Source organism: Microtus pennsylvanicus, chromosome 4 (genome assembly GCF_037038515.1).
Source record: "Microtus pennsylvanicus isolate mMicPen1 chromosome 4, mMicPen1.hap1, whole genome shotgun sequence".
Lineage (NCBI taxonomy): Eukaryota > Metazoa > Chordata > Mammalia > Rodentia > Cricetidae > Microtus > Microtus pennsylvanicus.
The window spans coordinates 43,503,765-43,525,425 of record NC_134582.1 but is presented as its reverse complement, the minus strand read 5'-3'; the positions used below and the strand labels follow the sequence as shown (position 1 = coordinate 43,525,425).

The 21,661-nt window shown below is 43.5% G+C and overlaps 1 protein-coding gene across 4 annotated transcripts in view; it reads left to right on the top strand.

Moving 5' to 3' along the window:
* The window catches only part of Arhgap26 (Rho GTPase activating protein 26), a 411,283-nt gene that overhangs the window by 221,669 nt on the left and 167,953 nt on the right, over positions 1–21,661 (top strand). For all 4 annotated transcript variants that reach the window (XM_075968780.1, XM_075968779.1, XM_075968783.1 and 1 more), the window contains exon 12: positions 3,363–3,399. In XM_075968780.1, coding sequence (XP_075824895.1) covers positions 3,363–3,399 — 37 coding nt within the window. The remainder of the gene's footprint in view (positions 1–3,362; positions 3,400–21,661) is intronic.

The following is a 21,661-nucleotide window of genomic DNA, read 5'->3' as shown; positions in this document are numbered from 1 at the left end:
GAGTCACAGTGCTGACCACTGGGGAGGCACGGTGCTTACATACATTTGCTCCCACCTGGATTGGTAAAGGGGACTGAAATATCCTTGCCGAGGACCTAAGTGGCTTTGTGGTCTTGGACACACTTGGAGCCTCAGGTTTCAGAACTGTACAATGATAGTGACAATAAAGCTAATCCGTTTGCTGTTTCAAGAATTGGGTGCTATCATGTTTGACACTTGGTAAGTGCTTGGGATACAAAGCCATCCTATAGTGCTGCTCCCAAGCCTCTATCTGGTTCCTATGATGGTGAGGTTGCTGCCTGCCCTAGTCTACCTTGTTGGGCGATATGATCACATAGTCCTGGCAGGATTGGTTTATTAGCCTTATTTCAAAACTCATTGTCTTTGGCTCATTTACCAGACCAGACAGAGATTAATGGCTTGGCCTTGGAGGGTTGGGTAGAGCATGCTTCTGGCGTCTTTGGCTCATTGATCACACCTCTCCAGCTCAAAGAGTCTTTGGGTGTTCCAGGCAGGGGTCTCCCGAGACTCAGGAAACCTGGAAAGAAAGTAATTTGGCATGGATTTGCCTCTTAATTAAGGAGGGCTGAGAGCCCTGTGTTTCACTGTTCTTTCTGGATTTTGCCATTTACAATCTTAACAAGTTTCTCTTGGATAGAATGTTTGGATTGAATGGGAGAAATGCAGTGATCAAGGGGAGCTGGAAGGAAAAACAAATGATTTTGCCAAAACGCTGTCTCCTCCTGTATTGCCCTTGCTCTGCTTTCCAAGCTTCTAGAATGTAGTCGTGATGGGTTGCTGGTTCTGGATGTCACCTGATCACCCGTTTTCCTCCCTGAACAAGGCTCTGCTAGGGATCCGCTGAACCTCATAGTCTTGCCCTTATTTCTCATGCTTCTCTGCTGTGTAGTAATTGCCAACCACATTGACCTTCCTCCTCCATCAGGCAGGTCTTTTTCCTATCTCAGGACCCCTGGACTTGGGTACCTAGACCTTTCTAAGGAGCTCCCCTTTTATCATTTAAATTCATGGAAATATTTTCTTTTCAGGAGAGCTTTTCACCGTACCAGGCCCACACTGCCTTGTTTTCTGATCTTCATTGTACTTGTCAGTGTTTGAAGGAATCATATTTGTAGATTGGTTTTCTTCATAGGTAGGAAAGTTCCATGTGAGCAGAGTTCATAGCTGCTCCTCATCTATATCCTCAACACCTAAGTCACTGCCTGGCTGGTGCAGGTACTCAATAAACACTTGTTAACCCAGGCAAAGGAATGCAGGGGACTGGGAAAGATTCAAAGCCAGTATCCCTTTTTTGATATCCATGTAAATAAAACCCATGGAAGCCAAAGGACATGGCATTTGGCTACCTGCTGCTCTCTAAGTTCCCTTGTCACCTTCTTGCAGTGCCATGGAGATCCATTAGCAAATGCTGATGCAGCCCAGGCAGTTCATTTATGCCAGTGATGAATGGCTGCTCAGAGACCCACTTGCTGCTTTAGTTTCAGATAGGAATCAGCACAGCCTTGGTGGTGGCCTTCCCCTAGACTTTGTGGGTTTCTATCTTTCCCCCAAATTCTGTGACGGTTAAGCCATACTTATTGTCACAAACAGGCCAAAACACCCTCATTTGTCTTGTGTTGACACAAACTCACTGGGTACTCAGTAGTTTGGGGAGGAGTATGCCAAACAGCTATTATCACCCCACCTCCCCACCCCCATTTCTGAGATGAGGACATGAGAATCCAGTCTAGCCAAGTGACTGGTGGTGAAGTCTTTTGATGCTTTGTTTCTAGGATTTTAAGTGTGTGCTTGGATGGTGAATTAGGTATTGGAGCATCCTTCCTAAGGGCTGAAATTTCTTTTATGCTTGTCATCTAGTCTTTGTTAAGGGGCTGTGTGGCTTCAGTCTTCTTTAAAGAATAAATATAATATGTGTGATAAATATAATAACAAAGTAAGTGATCTCTTGGATTTGGGGTTTGATAATCCTGAGACTTTTGGGGCAGTTTCTTTTTATAGAGACAGAGACCCAAAGACGTTAAGGCCAACTCTGTCCAAGGTGAACCCATTGCCCACTCTTGACTAGCTATTCCCATCTACATGTTTTAGTGGAAAACTAATTTTAGGGGGAATTTAATGCTGCGTTTTCAGAAATGCTTGGCTTAGTTCTTTTAGGAGTTAGATAACGTTTCTTAGCTGAGCATGGCCAACAGAATCCCTGGGGATGGTTGATTAAAAAAGTAGGTATTTAAGTTATGATGGCCAGTTTAACCCCATGCCTTTTGTACCTACAGAGGAGGGTTTGGCCCCATGATTATTTTCTTTTCCTGAGCAGAGATTTCACTGCATTTCTCCTAATAGCAACAGCACTTCAGGAGTAGGCAGTCTGTGGCAGTCACAAAAGCGAGCCTCTCCTTTGCTTTTGAGTGGACCATGGGTCACATGTGGTATTTACAGAGTAATTTTTGCAACTGACAAATGATAGAGACCTGTCACCAGATTCGAGGGACACTGAGTACCAGCCTCTCTTTGCAGCACAGGCAAAGAAGATTGGTTCTGATAATTAGATTCTCTACCCCCCTCAAAAGTTGTATTTTTAATTTTGTGAAAATTGTTTTCTCTTCTGATATTTAAGCAACATAATAATGATGTTTGCCTCCTGGCACTCAGAGCCTGAACGTCATTGTCTTGACCTTTGCACAATAACTTGTAGCATGTCATAGTGGGAAACTTCCCTTTTTACTATCAAACCACATTTTCTTTTATGATTTCTATCAATTCTTTAAGGAGTTTTGTTGTAAATACATTCTCAGTATAACATTCAAATCCACAGATAGAGTAAAGGAGCACTGGTATTCCCAGGGTTAGCACTCCACAGTTTGTAATGTATCTTTGCCCACACTTTGCCTTTAGCTCTCTGTAAAAGCCCCATTCCACCTCCGTAAGCCTCACGTTTTCCAGCTGTACAACAGTGGAAGCAACTGCTCTTGCCAAGCATGGCTTTTATGTAGCTGGAGATAGTTCTTGTGAAATGCTCATGATGTTGGCTGGTGTGCAGTCAGTAATCACCGATTCGCAACCAACTTTACATTCTCTTCTTTTAATTTATATATGCAGATCAATTTGTTTGCCATTTCAAAAAAGGTCAGCTGACCCCTCCACCACACACATACACCACACAGTTCTATAGGTGGTTCTGACCCATGCTTGTTTGAGAACAGCTAAGTGTATGCTGGGGAGTAAGAACTTAGGGCGTTCTCATGAGGGATGCAGAAACTGCCTTCTGTCTTGAAGTTTTCTACAGTGAATCTGTAGGCTGGTATAAAATGCACACAAAGTGAATTTCTTTTTCTATTTTCCAGGTCTACAACTCAAACAAAGACAGCCAGAACGAAGGGAGTAAGTATAATGTTTGGGTCATTTTCTATAGTCAGAGTGGGGGGCAGGAGGGGAGGCTTTGAGAATTGCCACTTCAGGCCTGAGCCACCAGGAGGTGCCCTGGGCATGCTGGGTCGGCCTCTCTTTGGAGGATTATTTCCTGAGCAAGATTAGCAAGACTGTAGTGACCTCTTGGCATTTAAACAAGACTTCATACTTTGCATGGTGCTCTTATACGCATTATCTCAGGTGGTCGCAGCTCTTTTTAAGATGGTAGCCCCAATCACCACTTATAAGTCGCTCAATACTCAGCAAACTGAGAGTCCACTGCTGTCAGAAAGCCCCTGGCACTGTCTGCAGCCCTGAAATGGCATTAGCAAAGGATGGCTTGCTAACTCTTTGAGGGGGAAGACTGGGGAGAGAAGGGGAGGGGGGGTACTGTTCTTTGAAGGGCCCTGGGCAGCCTCTGTGGAAAGCAGCACTTCCCCTGCTGCAGGCCAGCAGCATGGTGCTTCATCACCTCTTCCAAGGGCACCTGTAACTGCAAAGTCAGTGGGATTAGAAGGAAACCCCTGCTGGGCAAGTGCTTCAACCTGATTATCCCCTTGTTGCCTAAGACTAAAGCAGACTCCTTCCCGGGTGCCCCAGTGTACAAAGGAAACCCTGTCTCTGGCCTCAGCTTTGCTCTAGGAAATCCACTTGAAAAAATTGAGAGGTGGCCCTGCCAGGCACTACAGTAGTGTCAGGAGATGAGTGGAGCAGAGCAGTGCTCTCTGGGTAAACAAAAGGGCGAGCCTTTTCACTTGTGCTGATTGAAAGCCATTAGCCATTATGAAGCAGATTCTTCTCTTTTATTCTTTCTGAAATAAAGACTTTGCCAAATCACTAAAACATCAACAAAGGAACAACAGGGTCTTTAGCCCAGGCTGGCCTCAAGCACCCAGCCAAGGATGAACTTCTGAGCCTTCTGGGATAACAGGTGTGCACAGTGATGCCTACTTTATGCAGTGCTGGGCCTCGAACCCAGTACTTTGTAGATAGATGAGAAACAAGCACACTACCGACTGAGCTCTGTCTTTAGCCCTTGCCAGAAGATACGGATAAAATATTAAGTGACCCGTAATGGCCACAGTTGCCAAAAGCTTTTATGACAGGAAAACCGGGCTTTGTTTGCTTTGTTTTCTTTTCAAAAATTGAATAAAGGAAAACTTTCAAGTAAATATTCAAGGAGTCGGAGTAGTGCTCTGCCCTCCTCTCCACCACCAACCCTACTCCCCCATTTAAGCAGATTGTTTAAAGCTTCTTGGGTGACCTGCTGAAGGGGTGGGGAGCAGAACTCTTAGTTTAACAGTGAAGCAGCGTGGAAGGCTGTAGTGTAACTTAGTGATGGACAGATGAAGGCACAGGCTGGCAGGCAGACCAGCTCCAGGGATGCAGGAACCCACAAGGAAGGGTCTGCTGGATACCGCTAGGATGACACAGAGCTGTCCTTGCCTCTCTTCCCTGCAGAGTCAGAGTCCCAGGAAAGATACCATCCAGTGAGCATAGGCTGGGCCCCCCGAGGGAAAAGAACGTGCTTTGATAGAGTTATTAGAATACTGTATGAAATGGGTGCAGGAAAGCCATGCTTTGATAGAGTTATTAGAATACTGTATGAAATGGGTGCAGGAAAGCTCAGGGGAAAATCAGGGAGGCCGCCAGGATAGGAAGTAAGGTTACCCGGAAGTCTGAATGAAGAGCTTCCCATATCCCCAGGCAGGGAAATAGTGCTTCTTAGTAAAGATGGCTAAAGACTGCAAGAGCTGTGGAGATGCAGTACATACAGAGTTCTCTGTCACATGCTCACCTGTTGGCCCCGTGAGCTTAGTCTTCTGTTTAAGTGGTAACAGCCACTTGAAAACATTCTATTTTAAATGATTTTATTGCAGGTATGTTGGTTAGTCCTCTTGCTTCACAAGCATTTTAGGAATATGCTTGGAAGCCTTCAAAAAGTGTCTAACCTTTGATTCAATAGTATTTTCTTTTTTATTATTACTTTTTAAAAATTAATTATTTTTCCCCATCCCAGTGACAGTTTCCCCTTCCTCCACTCTTCCCAGTTCCTCCCACAACCTCCCTTCTTACCCCCCTCCCATTCATTCCTTCTCCTTTCTCTTCAGAAAAGGGAAGGCCTCCCATTTATATCAGCCAGCCATGGCATTTCAAGTTGCAGTGTGAGTAGGCACCTCCCCTCTTATTAAGACTGGATGAGGCAACCCAGTAGAAGGGAAGGGTCCTAAAAACAGGTAACAGAGTCAGAGACAGCTCCTACTACTAAGGAGTCCCAGAAGAAGACCAAGCTGCACAACTGTAATATAATGTGCAGAGTGCCTAGGTCAGTCCCATCCATGTAAGTGCTCTGGTTGGTGGTTCAGTCTTGGTGAGCCCCATGAGCCCAGTTTAGTTGATTCTGCAGGTTTTCTTGTGGTGTCCGTCCTCACTCTAGCTCCCATAATTCTTCCTCCCTCTCTTCTCTGGATTTCCAGAGGTCTTCCTAATGCCCCCTCTTCTACAGGATTTCCGGAGGTCTGCCTGATGTTTGGCTGTGGGTCTCTGCATCTGTTCCCATTAGTTGCTGGGTAAAGCCTCTCTGACAATTGGGCTAGGCATGAATCTACAAGTCGAGCAGACTATCATTAGGAGTCACTTCATTGACTTTCTTTCTTTTTTTTGCCAGACATGTTTGGTTCTATCCTTGGTCTCTGGGCTGTCCAGCCTCGGGTCCTGGCCTTGTAAGCAGTGTCATGGATGACACAGGTCCCTCTCAGAGTATGGGTTTCAAGCTGGACCAGTCATTAGTTGGCCACTCCCATAGTTTCTTAGAAGCCTTCAAAAAACTTCAAAAATCGTCTATCCTTTGACTCAACTGTATTTTCTAAAGTACAAAAATGTTTAAAGTACAACAGGGAAGTTTACAATCAAATGGAGCAAATTGCAGAGTAGTGTGCAACCTTTGGTGAGAACAAGGGCTGCATGGTGTCTGTTTTTGACTGTCAGACTGTGTAGAATCACCTGGGCAGGAAACCTTTATAAAGTATGTCTAGGTTAGCTTAGCCTGTGAAAATTTAATTGGATTAATTGAGACTGGGGAGATTCCCTCTGAATGTGGCAACACCATTTTGTTGGTGGGGCCCTGGACTAAATGAGAAGAGGAAAAGGAGCCGAGACTACCATGAAGGTATGAGTTCCTTGCCCTCTGCTCTTGACTGCAAATGTAACATGACGAGCTACTTCAAGTGGATGTTGCCTTGACTTTCCCACAGTGCTGAGCCAAAATCATGAGCCAAATAAAACTTCATTCCTTATGCTGCTTTTATCTCAGAGCAGGGTGGGAAACTGAGGCAGGAGGGATGTGGCGATGACTCAGCAGTCAAAGCACTGAACAAACACAAGGACTGGAGCTCAGATCCCTGGAGCCTACAGACATGTCGGTGCGCGTGGCAGCCCCTGTGTTAATCGAGCCCTGGAAGGTGGAAAAAAGGGATCCTGGAGCAAGCTGGACAGTGAGACGAGGCTAGTTGGAGAGCTCTGGATTTGAGTAATAGACCTGCCTTAGAGGATAAGGTAGAAGAATGATCCAGAAAGATTCTAAGCAGCAACCCTGGGCTTCTACATGCATGTATAAACATAAGTGGTCCCACACATGCAAATACATGTACATATAAACACGCCACACACATAACACACACAAATATGTGAAGAGAAAGACAAAAGGGAACAAGAGATATCTTAATGTATTTGGTGCCTGTAGTAGATCATTAGTTGAACTTTTTTTGTTCATTTGTTTGTCAAGATAGGGTTTCTCTGTGTACCTTTGGAGCCTGTCCTGAAACTCGCTCTGTAGACCAGGCTGACCTCGAACTCACAGAGATCTGCCTGCTTCTGCCTCCCGAGTGCTGGGATTAAAGGTGTGCGCCACCACCCAGCCATTAATTGAGCTTTTAATGTAAATGAGCAGTGGAACAAAATAGGAGAAGTTAGAGAACTCATCTAGGTGTTTGATAGGAAAAGGTCTTGAGCTACATTGATCATCAGATACTAAATCAAGATGGAAAATGGCTTACTGGGTAGTGTCCAGTTTCTAGTGTGTTTCTGTATAAAGTACATCGTCTACTGCTAAAGTATTTTATAGCAATAGCAGTTAAATAAACACTTAATATGTGTCAGGTACTAGAGATTTATTAGATTAAATTTGTTGGGAATTCCCTCCCTCCCTCCCTCCCTCCCTCCCTCCCTCCCTCCCTCCCTCCCTCCCTCCCTCCCTCCCTTCTTTTTTTTTTGTTTTGTTTTCCAAGACCAAATTAATCTCAAACTCAGAAATCCACCTATCTCTGCTTCCCAAGTGCTGAGACTAAAGGTGTGTACCACTACACCAGGCTTTGTTAGAAGTTTTTGATTTGACTTGTAGATGAAGAAATTGAGGCTAATAAGCTCAGAGGATAAAATTTAGTCTATATTTTCCCCAACCCCAATGGTTGTCTTCCCAAACACAAGACAAGGATATTCTACTTTTCTTGAGCAAAGACTGATCAAAGAGTCCCGTATGAAGAGTGCAGAGTCTGCCTGAACAGTTGGTTCTGCCTCTTGCTCTTCCCAGACAGAGCTGCACTTGTGTTGGTTACCGAAAACCCTTCTATCGAGCAAGGAGGAGCAATAATGATTTGAGTGAAAAACTCGTGGCCAGTGTTTACTGTTCACTGACTTCCAGGCTGGCAGCAGTAGTCTTCTGGGTTGGTGTTGCCTTCCGTCCTTAGTACTAACATCTTCTTCCATAACATGCCAGTTTTTACCTCCCACCAGTTTAAGAATTAAACCTAGGGCATTGGGCATGCAAGGCAGATCGTCTACCACTTGGCTCCAGCCCACACCTTGAAGCTATTGTTTCTTTTCATCTTCATTGGGCTTATCTGTCACGGGTAGCACTGTTGCTAAAGATCTTGATCTACCATTTTTTTTAATGCCCCATTTAAGCTCTCTTAAAGGTAATGAGTCAATCTGATAGGAATTTAATAGTCGACTATTGCTTTTCTGGGCAAATTCTAAATGTCAGCACAAGGCAGTATTTTGTTTTCTCAAACGTTTTGGTGGGAGTGTGAATACCAACCTCTTATCCTAGAGCCAGCTTGTTCTGAAGGGGGCAGATAGCTGATGGGAATTTTTTCGTGGACTTGTCTGAATTTGTTAACTTGCCTGTGAGGTTTCTCTCAGGGCATACAGTGCCTGTGGGTATCAAACACGTTGGTAAATGGCATTTGTTGGCTGCTGGGGTTTCAGGTTGTTCACTTAGCAGATAGAGGATAGCCACAGACAAAATATGCACAATTCTTTACAGACTCTTTATTTAATCTTCTGGGTGTTCTGTTCAGGCCTCAGGTAGAGAGCCCTTCCCTTGCTTCCCTGTTCTGGCATTGTCATCATTTTTCGTGCGTTTCTTGAACCCGTCTCCCATTTATTTATTCATTTGTTCTCTTCTACTTCTTTTCCTCCCTGTGTCCTTTTGTTCTGCCTTAGACTACTATTCTAGTTTACACTTGATTGGGAAGGGGATGTCAAGACAGGCTCTCTCTGTGTAGCTCTGGCTGTCCTGGAACGCACTCTCTAGACCATCATGGCCTCGAATTCACAGAAATCCGCCTGCCTCTGCCTCCCGAGTGCTGGGATTAAAGGCGTGCGCCACTGCTGCCTGGCCTAGTCTGCACTTTTTTTTTTTAAAAACTTCACATGAACTTGTTTACATAATTCATTCAACTTTATTTTTATGTGCACTGCTGTGAAGGTGTCAGATGCCCGGGAACTGGAGTTATAGACAGTCGTGAGCTGCCATGTGGGTGCTGGGGATTGAACTCAGATCCTCTGGAAGAGCAGCCAGTGCTCTTAACCACTGAGCCATCTCTCCAGTGCCCCCTAGTCTGCACTTTTAAAGTACATTTCTTGTAACGCCTTGTCTATTTACCAGTGTTCTTCAATTATACAGATGGTTCTATGTCTTGTTCTGATCTGTTTCGTCTCCCAGCCTGTGTTAGGTGTCATTCACATTGTCCCTCGTGTCTCTAGATGGTGCCTCTGACTGCCATCTACTCTAAGGTATATCTGGTTTTGTCGAGATGTGCTCTTGTCTCCTCAGCTGCTCGTCTCCGAGTCCTCGTCATCACGTAAACATGTATGTAATATGGGCGTGTGTGATGCTGTTCTGGGGTTATATTTTCTGGTCCAGTTCCCAGACCATGGTATACTTAAGCACACCATGATCTCCACAGTGCTCTGTCTACAGCCCTCTCAGCCCCGAATGCACATTTCTCCGTTCTTGCCCACACCCACTCTTCCTCAGCCTTGTGATTTCTTGCTGGTCTAATACACTTGCATACTAGCAGATGTCTTTCTCTGATGAGCAAGAGTTTTGACTGTCTACTCAAACTGCCTGCCAGTCCTCTGGGCATTCTCTTCTCTTAGTGGCCTGTTCATGTCCTTGGTCCATTTTCAGTGACCATTGCCATCTTTCCCTGCATATGTGTAAAGGTATTTCTATCTAGATAGTAATTCTTATTCATTTTAGACATGAATAAGGATTTAGGCAAGCCTCTGAAGTAAATGTCCAGCCTAGTTTTGGATATTTAAAATTCACTTTTCCATCTGTTACTTATTGATGTTTTTTTGTCTGTTCTTCCTTGATGCTGTGGAGTAAACCTGTGGCCTAGTGCCTGCTAGAGGTCTGTATTCTGTATACATTTATATCATCTTCTAAATTTTGTCTCCGATTTCCTTTCTGGCTCCTGATTTTCAAATTGTATTTTGAAGAAGCATAATTTGGCTCAAATCCTGATGTTGTGCATCCATATCCATTTACCTTTCCTCCTCTACCCACTTTTGTCCTCCCTCCCTCCCTCCCTCCCTACCTCCCTCCCTCCCTCCCTCACTACTGACTGTCCTTTTAGGGGTTGGCTGTAGACATTTGTTCTTTGACAATAAGTTTAGTAAGTTCTTCAACCCTGAGAATTTCATTTGCATTTAAGATTATGTTAATTAAATAGATTGATTTTTTTTCATGAAGATAAACACTTTCGTCTGTAATCTTGTCATCTTCTCCAAGTACTTTGAATGTCCTTCCATTTTCTCAGACCTACATCCTTTTATTTCAGTTTTAGTTTTCTGCCTAGTGGTCTTGTGTGTTCTTGGTTGACTTTTCCCTGAAATATTCAAGTCAGAAAACAATCTGCTCTTGTTGTTACTCATCATGTCCTGGTAGTTTTGTGGACAGTGAACATTCCTTTGGTTGTTCCTAGAATATCAGAAGCTCTGAGCTCTTTAGATGGTCAATTATGACCAAGCAGAAAAGCAAAAGGGAGAATGGAGTTGCAGCCAGTGGAGCTTGATTTCCTGCTGCCTGAACCTCCCATTGAGAAGGCCACCATCACGAGTGTCAAGGATCCACTCTTCTTCTCCTCCTTCACTATACAAAGGCAGGCTCTTCACTAGGCCAGATCTGTCCCTCCAGCCGCTCCTCCAGGCTCCTTTGCCACCTTGGTGCTTGGTTAGTCTTGTTCCACACCTATCCGTTGGCTAGAGTTGTGAGATTTATTTTCCAAAGACTCTGAGGATTGAAAGCAGCTCAGGTCAGAAGTAGAAGGAGAAATTGGGAAATGACTTGTTCTCTACCTTGGCTGCTTTTCCCAACTGAGGAGCAGTTACAGTGCCAAGAATATGTGGGAGAAGCTACATCAGTCCAGTGAGAGAGTCCGAGACTTCTAGGATTTAAGGTTTAAATAATATAGGTCACTACCTGTTCACTTCAATAGAGGTTATAGTTTTAACGGAAATGTAGTCTCCCTCTGCTTCTCTAGCTAGTTAAAGGCTAAAAACTTATAGACTGGGACAGAGAGGACCCCGTTTCTTAATGTGGTGTTCAGAGTACCACCTGCCCCTATCTGAGGCTTAGCCCAAATCGGTAGGCTAATCAGGTTGTATCTAAATCGATGTGTCCTTGTTGCTATAAGCTTGAGTCCTCATAGACATCAGGGCATAGTCCAGTGTTGACTGCCTGGCTTTTCAAAGTACCATGGAGATAGTTCACCCTGCTTCCCATTCTCATTTTCACTCCTGCTTGAACTTCTTCCTGGATGGAATTGTAGGAACTCTGTGGTCACAGTTCTTAATCACTCCTTCCTTGCAATTGGCTTTTCATCTAGTGCTCTTATGAGAATCATTTGTATTTGAATTATGCTGAAGAACCCACCGCAGGTTCTGTTTGTTGTTCACACGGAGAGGTGGCGAGAACAGCGGTGAATACTCCGTGTGGATCTGGGGTTGCGGTCTACTGTTTGTAGGGTGTAGATGTTCCATCTCCAAACTTTACTCTGAAGCAGATTTAAAAACATATATTCTTTCTTGCTATCCAGTAATATGAACTTATAGACTATTAAGGAAATATAATAAAATAATTTTTCAAAACAGTGAAACTAATCTGTAAGCCCAGGGATATTTCATTCTTGAATTGTTTATAATGTCTTATATGTATATTACCACTACCACTATGGATTTTGACTTAATTAACATTATGCTGAATAAACCTATTTCCATTCTGTTTAAAAAATGTACAAGAATTTTCATATCATAAAAATTATGTCTTGATAATATTTGTGATGGTCATTTAGTATTCATTTAATTCTGGTAGGTGAACTTCTCAGTGTGCATGTCACAGGAACATTCTAAATTGCTGTTTATACTACTTACTTAACGTGATATGAACGGGAGGCATAAGCAAAATAAATTTGTTGATTTTGTAAATACCATTATGTAACACAGAGATCATGCTTTTTAGTAAAGGGGCAGAGAGTAAATACTTTGATTCTGTGGAACTGTTGAGTTCCTGTACTGCACTAATGTGACAGCAGCCATGAATGAATGGACAAGTATTGTCCAGTAAAGCTTTATTTTCTGCACAGGCAGTGGTGATGCTAACCCATGGACTGTAGTTTGTGAATTTTAAAACCAGTCTGGTAGGATGGCATGACATTTTGCAGGGAGAATGATGAGTAGCATGTAAAAGGCCACCACGTACAGAAATGGTGTTCTCATATCTAGGTTTTCACTGAGCAAATGGAACTCAAGAGTATATAGTTGAGAAGCAGAACCAGTGGCCAGGGTCCTTGGCTCCTGCTGCTCTTGACATGTGGCCTCCTTGCCCTGCTTCTCTATCAAGTCATATGCAGCCCATCACGTGAGACTAGAAGGAATTCTGTCGGCAGTCTCCTTTGCTGCCGTGGGGTCACAGCCTATTCATTCTCCATGAATCTCCATGTTAGAACCATCAATGCTTCCTCTAGTACCTGTGCTCAGAGCTGGGTGTGCCAGGGCCACATGCTTTGATGGCTCTAATTGCTCAGGGCCTGGCCTTTAATGTGGGACCCTGGCATCACACAGAGGTTCTAGAACAAGCAGAGCCACTCTCTGTTGTTTCTCTTGTATATGCTCTCATCCTTAGGCTGCTATTCGAGTCAGAATCCTTCACCATGGTGTGTTATCGAAGCTTGTCTTGATTTATGAGGCAAGACCGACGATTAGGAGAGGAGGTAGACAAGGATGCATTACCCTCTCTCTCTATTTGCCTCGTTTTGTCCCTCTGATTCTCGTTCTCTTCATCTCTGTGCCTTGGCTCCCCTTGATCTGCCAGACAGGAAAGATTTATTTTTGAAGATCACTGTGGAAGCCTTAGTAGTTCGCATGGCCACTGTTTTCAAAAGGCTTCTAAACCCTTCAGACTACATTATCTAATGTCCACATTCTCACAGAAATAGTAAAGGGCAGGAAAGGGAATTCCCCCTCCCTCTTGCTTCCAGTCACCTTCGGCCTTTTGCTGTTAGAACACCCACAGTAGAGAGGCAGGAGGAGGCAACCATTGGTAACAAGGATCCCTTTGGGATCGGAGCCATCCAAAGGCTGCCAGGTCTCCCCTGTTGGGTAACTTATAAATAGAACATTTCCCCTTTTAAACCTGAGAAGGGTGGAAGCTTTAATGGGCACGACGCCTGGCCTCCTGTGCACTGGTCCACGAGGCAATCAGCTGAGTGCACCTTCCCTTCCAGCTTTCCATCCTGCTTGCCAGGGATGGCCTGGGGTTCCTTCTTCATGCTGCCTGCTCCTCCGGTACCCTCTTGGCCCTTCTTCTCCCTCCTGGTCCATGCAGGTTTCTGTGACAATCACTTTTATCTTCTGAGGCTCAGGCAAGGGGCTATATAGGTGCTGGCTCTCTGCATTTTGCCTTTTATTAGGAATCCCACCTGTGACATGTTTGCTGTGGCTACATTGAGCTAGAATTATATTTAGTAAAGCAGTGACGTCTTAACTCTAGAGTGGCTTAGCTATGGGTAGAGCTTGGAGAGAGGGGGACTCACTCCTCAGATACCATATGATCCCAGCTGTTTTGTGTGGTGAGACAATCTTCCAAGGACACTGTTGGCAGTAGGGCTCCTTGAACTTGCCAATAGGACTTCTTGAACTTGCCCAGACAGTCAGAAGCCCTTTTGCTTATCCTGGAAGACATTTTAGAAACCCATTCTTAGCTTTAGACCGACAGAGGCAGCCAGCATGTAACTTTGCCATGGCCTAATGTTTTCCTTTCCCTCGTGATATGGGCTCTGTATTGACAACAGGCTTCAAGTTGGACTGGTAGGAACTACCTCCTGACACCCTAGATTGGACTGCAGTCAGGCAGCATGGTACAGGGCCCTAGATACCTTTTTAACCCCTAAAGCAAGTGGTAGCTGAGACAGAGGTTGAAAAACTGTCCCTACTGTCACCAAGTCCAGGATTTTAGTTATTATAGTTATTGCCTAAAGAGTTCATACTACATATGGGACATATGTGCTAAGTGTTGGACATGCACTATATTACTTGATCATTGTTATAAGAGCCATATAAAGGAGGTAGTATTATCGACCTCATTTACAGATAACTAAGGCTTTGTCTAGGTGCATACTTATGGTCACTGAAGTCATATCTTCCCACCCTGATCAAAAATCTCAGATTGTACATCTTACCACATGGGTTAGCAGAGGCTGTGAGGCTTCGATTGGGGTAGTATTGAGTCATGTATAGGCACTCTAATTCATCCTAATGCTATTTCTGTAATGTGTGACGTTGGACTGGCTTTAGTACATACATCTTGACTTACCAGGTAAATTAAATAAAATTGGGGTACATAGCCTTTGCTTAGTGGTAGCAGATATAGTGATTAAGTATTGCTCTTTACTGTTATTATTATCAGCGACATCCTTATTTTTCTAAGCCTGTATCCATCTCTCAACTTCCTCAGAGTATCTTCACAGGCATTGCCTCATTTGGTTTGCCTATTGCCTTCATCTTAAAGGTGAGGAGGGTAGGTAAATGAAGGCTGTCCATCACACAGCCATTGTGTGGTGACACCAATTCTGAGGTTTTTGAGTATAAATGCCATTTCTTTCTCCATCTTTGCTGTCTCTGAATTTTCTGTGACAAAAAAACCAAAACAACAACAACAAAAACAAAACAAAATAAAACAAAACCCAATCTTAACAGTTCCTGGGGCATCTGGAGGTAGAAGGTAGGTTTTTAAAAGATAGGAGACAGGGACCCGATAAGCAGAGGCGTTTGGCTCTGTGTTTGAAATACTTCTGTGTTCATGGATTTTTATTGGGTCAGAAGTCAGTACAATGCCCTCAGGTTCTTAATAAAAGGAATCAAGGCCAGTGCCTAAGACGTTCTCAGGGGGTCAGATGCCCTGGTCCTGATGAACCCCTGTGTTTCCAGCGTTGCTGTCCTGGTTTGGTGTTTTACATCCCACAGAGGAACACTCTTTCTGGTGGTGGCTGTGTAGGCCTCAGCTCTGCTCTGCAACAGCTGACATGGTGCCCCCTGGGCCCCCTGACTCCCGCTGAGAAGTGGCACTCTTTTAGCAGCTGTCCTAGGGCCTCCTTGATTTACACCGAGAGTTGAGAGGTCTATCCCAGGCAGGCAGTGATTTTTCTTTTCCTTCTCCTTATGTTTCTTTCTTTACTGTATCTCTCTTTCAGCTCAATTTTTTTCTGTTTGTCCCCAGAACCTAGTAAGGAGGGTCAGTGGCTGTGTTTCCGGCAGGCAGGGAGGGAACGTTTTGATTGCCAGGGTTGATGCCTAGAGACCAGGCCATGAATGGCACCCTCTGAGTGCTCACGTTTCATTGTATTAAGTCAGCTGCTCATCCCCTAATGTCTTTGGACATTTTATCTGTTGGTTCTTGGTCTTTTGGCTGGAAAAATATGAATTGGTTTTTTTCATTCAGGAAACATTTATTGAAATAAAATCACAAGAAGACCAATTGAGCCTCTGCCCTCATAAAACTGGAGTTATTTTTAAACTTTTAATTGGAAAATTTTAACTGATAAATAAAAAATTAAGTGTGCACATTAAATGGGCTGGAGGATTTGTATACATTTGGAGGCTATCCGCTAGAGAGATTGACAACAATCTGTAAATAGGCAGAGCAGGGCATGCTTTCTGGTAGAGGCGAATCCCATGAAGAACTAGGGGCGAGAGAATCAGGGAGAGGGACTTAGGTAAGGTGGCAAGAGCCTCCTAAACAGTGACTTTTGAGCAGGAACTTGGAGAAAGGAGGGAGGGATACATCTGAGAAGTTGACAGATGAGTATTGCCAACAAAAGGGCCAACCACATGCAAACACAGTTAGAAGTAGGGATTGAATGGAGTTGAAGAATATTAAAAGGGACCATTTGTATGAGAGGAGGTCTGGAGGAGAATGGCCAGAAAGATCAGTGAAATCATGAGATAAAATTGTGTTCTCGACATTAGAGAAGCCTCCCTTGAAGGAGGATCCTCAACGTTGTGACGACCCTTTGGGAGTTGTATATCAGATATCCTACATATCAGTTATTTAAGTTACAATTCATAATTGTGATGTAACAGTTATGAAGGTGCAACAAAAATAATTTTATGGTTGGGGGGTCACAACATGAGGAACTGTACTAAAGTGTTACATCATTAGGAAAGCTGAGAACCTCTGTATTATAGAGTCACAGCATTAGGAAGGCTGAGAACCTCTGTATTATAGAGTCACAGCATTAGGAAGGCTCAGAACCTCTGTATTATAGAGTCACAGCATTAGGAAGGCTCAGAACCTCTGTATTATAGAGTCACAGCATTAGGAAGGCTGAGAACCTCTGTATTATAGAGTCACAGCATTAGGAAGGCTCAGAACCTCTGTACTATAGAGTCACAGCATTAGGAAGGCTCAGAACCTCTGTATTATAGAGTCACAGCATTAGGAAGGCTCAGAACCTCTGTATTATAGAGTCACAGCATTAGGAAGGCTCAGAACCTCTGTATTATAGAGTCACAGCATTAGGAAGGCTCAGAACCTCTGTACTATAGAGTCACCGCATTAGGAAGGCTGAGAACCTCTGTATTATAGAGTCACAGCATTAGGAAGGCTGAGAACCTCTGTATTATAGAGTCACAGCATTAGGAAGGCTGAGAACCTCTGTATTATAGAGTCACAGCATTAGGAAGGCTCAGAACCTCTGTATTATAGAGTCATGGCATTAGGAAGGCTGAGAACCTCTGTATTATAGAGTCACAGCATTAGAAAGGCTGAGAACCTCTGTATTATAGAGTCACAGCATTAGGAAGGCTGAGAACCTCTGTATTATACAGTCACAGCATTAGGAAGGCTGAGAACCACTGATCTTGAGCATAGTGACGAGACGAGGTGAATGACCTGTGCTGACTGTCATTTAAGAAGTTGATCCTGAGGTTGGTAAAGAATAGACTCTAGGGGACAAAAGTAGAAACATCTAGGAGATGATAGCAGTAGTCCTGGAAAAGGACTCTATAGGCTTGGGTTCTGGTATCAGCCATAAGTATAGCAAGAAGTGGCAGGGTTCTTGGTGCATTTTTGAGTTATCACATACAGGACTGGCTGATGGATTGGATACAGGTGTCAGGTGGATGTGGGATATGAAAGCTGGCAAGGATGATACTGCTGGAACATTAGAATGTGTTAGAATATGTGTTAGAATATGCTGCCTACCATCTCGTCCATTTAGCTAGCTTGAGTATAGCACCAGCTTCAGACATGTGAGACATTAGCTCAGATATGTTCCTGTGTGTCATCTTTATTGTTGCTTTTACATGTACATATATCACCTTCATTATCATCATTTTTCTTTAAATTCATTTTTTTTAGCCTCCACTTAAGATGTAACTCTATCATGCAGTATATTTTATGTCAAACAGATTTCCAATACTTAGATATCTAGCTCTAAGAAATACTTGTAAATTTCTTGGAATTATTCCATATACCACAGTGGCATAAACTCATGTTTTGTATTAAGACCCAGCAGTTTTGGGTCCTTTATAATATATAGGAAGGGTAGTAGTATAGATGCTGACGGTTGAGTTAGTAATCCTTTTTGTCTCTGGCAATGATAGTTTCGAGTGCTGGGTGCTTTCCAAAGAGCTCACCACCTACCAAAACACAATGTGTTACAAGTATACCTTATTTCTCTTGACTCCTGGAATTTATACTACCACCACAAGGAAAAAGGCAGGATCCAGAAACCAGATCCCTAGCTCTCTAACCTCTCTGGCTGTTGTGTGAATTCCAGCAGAAAATAGTATAGAAGAGAATGAACTCCAGACTCAGACTTAGACTTGGTTAAAATCATGGTCCCTGTCCTTACTGACCCAGTGACTTTACAAAGGGCCCTTAACCAGCTGAGCCTGTGTGAGGAATAAGATGATGATGATGATGGGAAGGAGGAGGAGGAGGAGATGATGATGATATGCTTTTAGTTCATAGCCCCAAGCAGTGTAGCCTGTCTTGGTAACTGTTTGCTACTATTAGCGTTGTTACCACTTAGCCTCATGAGCCTGGTTTTTCTCATCATTAAAATTTAGCAGAGAGGTTGAGAAAAATCAAATTAGCTGTAGTTTATTAATTTATTTTCTAAAACTGTAGTGTATTATCCCTCATTAGCGTAAAAGCACAAGCAAGCAGTGATTAGTGAGAAAAGTCACAATATTTACCCCATGGGATTATCATAAGAGTCACACGAATGTGGGTGCAAAAAATTTCATCTGCTGCAAAGTTTGATTGAAATATTAGTATGTAGTAGCATCAAATGTTGATGATATTGGAAATATCAGTATTTATTGAGCAGCAAGTAAATCCCAGTTGCTATCCATTTCACTGGGTCTTCATGACACTTGGTGAGTTGTCCTCACTTTACAGACAGGGAGATGAGTGATATGGGGTGAAACACCTCAACCCAGTTACTCATTTGGCCATAGGCAGCAGGAATAAAATTCTATCCCGGGTCTGTTTGGCACTAAAGCTCTTCATTCTCTTTGAGTTCTACACTGCTTCTGTCTATGTGATTCATGAGTATTAAAGTTGGTTTGCATCGTTTGAATGCATGCTGGCCAGGAAGCAGAGAAATATCTAGCTTTAGATATGGGGGGCAGCAGAGCAGAAAGATATCCTAGGGTCTTGCTCAGAACTGTGGGACATTTCCAAAACAGAGTTTATATCTAGGTGATTGAGAAACATTTTGCCAGCATTCCCTAGGTCCCACGGGAAGATTCTGATAGCTGCCGTCACAGGGTTACAGCCCAGGGAGCTCTAGGCTTCTAGGTCTTAGTACTATTACAGAAAGGGCGTGAACCTCCCTGGTCCTCCCTCTGAATATGAAAGTATTCCCTCATACATAATCATCCTCTCTGTTGCATGCTTTGACCAACACAGGTTTTGTTTTTCCTTTTCCTTGGACTCATTTTTTTTTCTAAGGGAGTGGGGTGTGTATGTGTGTATCGTTGCATCGCTTTGTATTGATACAGGAAGGAAATGGTTAGATCAGTCCATTAAAATATTAACCTTTATATCCTCAGAAAGGGTGAGAAGGCTAAAGACCGGAAGCTTAAATAACCCCCTACTCTCCTAGGGTTTATCTCTTGGAATGTAAAAGGTCATTTTGACCTGCCACTCTGTCCCTCAGCAACTCCCATGATTCAGTTGCCAATTAACCTATCCACAAATCCAAAGCTAAAAGATTCTCTCCTTTTTTCTCATTTCATGTTCAGCGCCATAGTGCACAGTAGCAGAGACACAGCAGGGAATTGAACTGATAAGTAGAGGTTTTTACTAGCCATTGTCTTCATGATTGCGTATTTTAAATTTGGTCCTTACCATTATTTTTCAGAGCCACACAAATAAATATATGCTTGACATCTAACGTCTATTTTAAGAGAGGTTGATGAGACACAATAGGGTATTAAGTTAGGAGGGGAGATTAAGGAGACTTCTGGAGGAATTCATACTTAGAGTTCTGTATTAATTATGCCAAGGGATTTAGGTTAGACTCATGCGAAGTCTGGAGAATGTGGTTGATCAGATTCTGGAAGAAATCCAGAGTTGTGAGGTGCTAAGAGCTAGGAGAGTGGCATCTGAGGAGGCTGGAGAAGCGAGCTGGGGCCTGGCCACAAGGCTCTGCTGCCTTCCTGTCCAGGATTTGTGTTCCCTCCTGGGCAAGGTTGACACTGAGTTAGACTGCTAGGGCATAGGTTGAATAAGTAAGCTAATAGTTTAAATATCATTGAAGCGTAAGAATAGGAGTGCTCTTGCAGTTCCTTGAAGCAAGAAATGGGCGTAAGATGCTTTTGTTTTGTGTTGAAAGCCTAAAATGAGTCTGACTCATAGAAGGACAGCCATACCTATGCATGGAGTTGAGAGCTGTAGGGCCAAGGCATATGGCATCAAGCCTGTTGGGTGGATTAGCTCAGTAAAGATGATAAATGCTGTAAGTTTAAGATATCATGGACATTCTTTTAGAGAATGAATGGATATAATTTGTTTTAGAATCAATTGGACAAGCCAGGGTTGAGAAGAGTAAACTAGGTTAGATGGAATGTGCCATTGACAGATTGGAAGTAGGGAGGCAACATGATTTTTTTAAAAGATTTATTTATTTATTAATTATGTATACAGTGTTCTGTCTGCATGTGTGCCTGCACACTAGAAGAGGGCACCAGACCTCATTACAGATGGTTGTGAGCCACCATGTGGGTGCTGGGAATTGAACTCAGGACCTCTGAAAGCCTCTGAGCTATCTCCCTGGCCCTGTAACATGGGTTTTTGTTTGTTTGTTTAATGAAGGGGCCAACAAGGTAATGGAAAGCTAGTAAGGAAACAAGAAGAAATATGAAAAGGCTAGCTCAGAGGCCACTGCAGTCACCCTGGCAGCAGCTAACAGAGGTAAGATTGGTATGGAGAAGAGATGGCATACTGCCCCCGTATGCCTCTGCTCCCATTCTCAGCAGTAGGTGAATTCTTTGGCTCCCAATGGAGAATGAACATGGGGACACAGGTAGAATAAGTTAGTAGTCAAGTCTTAATTCAGCCCTTAAGAAAACAAAATTGGGGTACTTCCTCCAGAGTGGAAGCTCGCCAATCTACACAGCGGCCTCAAAGGGCTAGTCTCCTAACAGGCAGAGGCCTTTTCAGACTCTGTCCTCTCCCCAGTTCTTCTGATAGGTAGATGTAGTGGATGTTAGAATATGATTAAAGATGTAACTACTCAAAGTTGAGAAGTTTACAAGGGAAAAGGACAGCAGTGCCTTGCAAATGCTCCTCGGGGGTTCTTTCAGAGGGGCTGGGGGTGGTGTGGGGGGCTGCTGAGGCAATGCTTCTCGGGGTTTTTTTCCGGGTGTGGGGGGCTACTGAGGCCACCTTTGTTGTTTTCCCTACCATGCCTGTACTTCCTCTGATCAGGTCAGCTTGGGTATCTCATACTTCTTGGCAAGCCCTCTTATTTATTCAGTGATTTAACCCTATCATTGCTTTTCATTGGATTGGAACCAAGACAGTGATGTTGGAGTGAGCTAGACAAAACTGAGAAACATTAAGAGGAACAATGAAAAGTTGGTAATGCTTTGGATATGTAAGCGAGGTGGAAAGGAAGGGAGATGCTCGTGGTTTTGTTAGAATTGTCACATACACACGCTACCGCCACTGCCACCACCATTGCCACCACCACCTGCACAGTTTTGTTTTGTTTTAAAGATGAGAGGAAGTTATTTCATAGGTACCAGAAGCTTTCAGTGGGATATTTTTATTTTTACATTTTTTTATTCACACTACAACAGTGGTAGTTACATTAGAACTGTGTTTTGCTATCTGGACCACCAGTCTCCACCTTTTAGGCAGAAAAGGGATTGATTG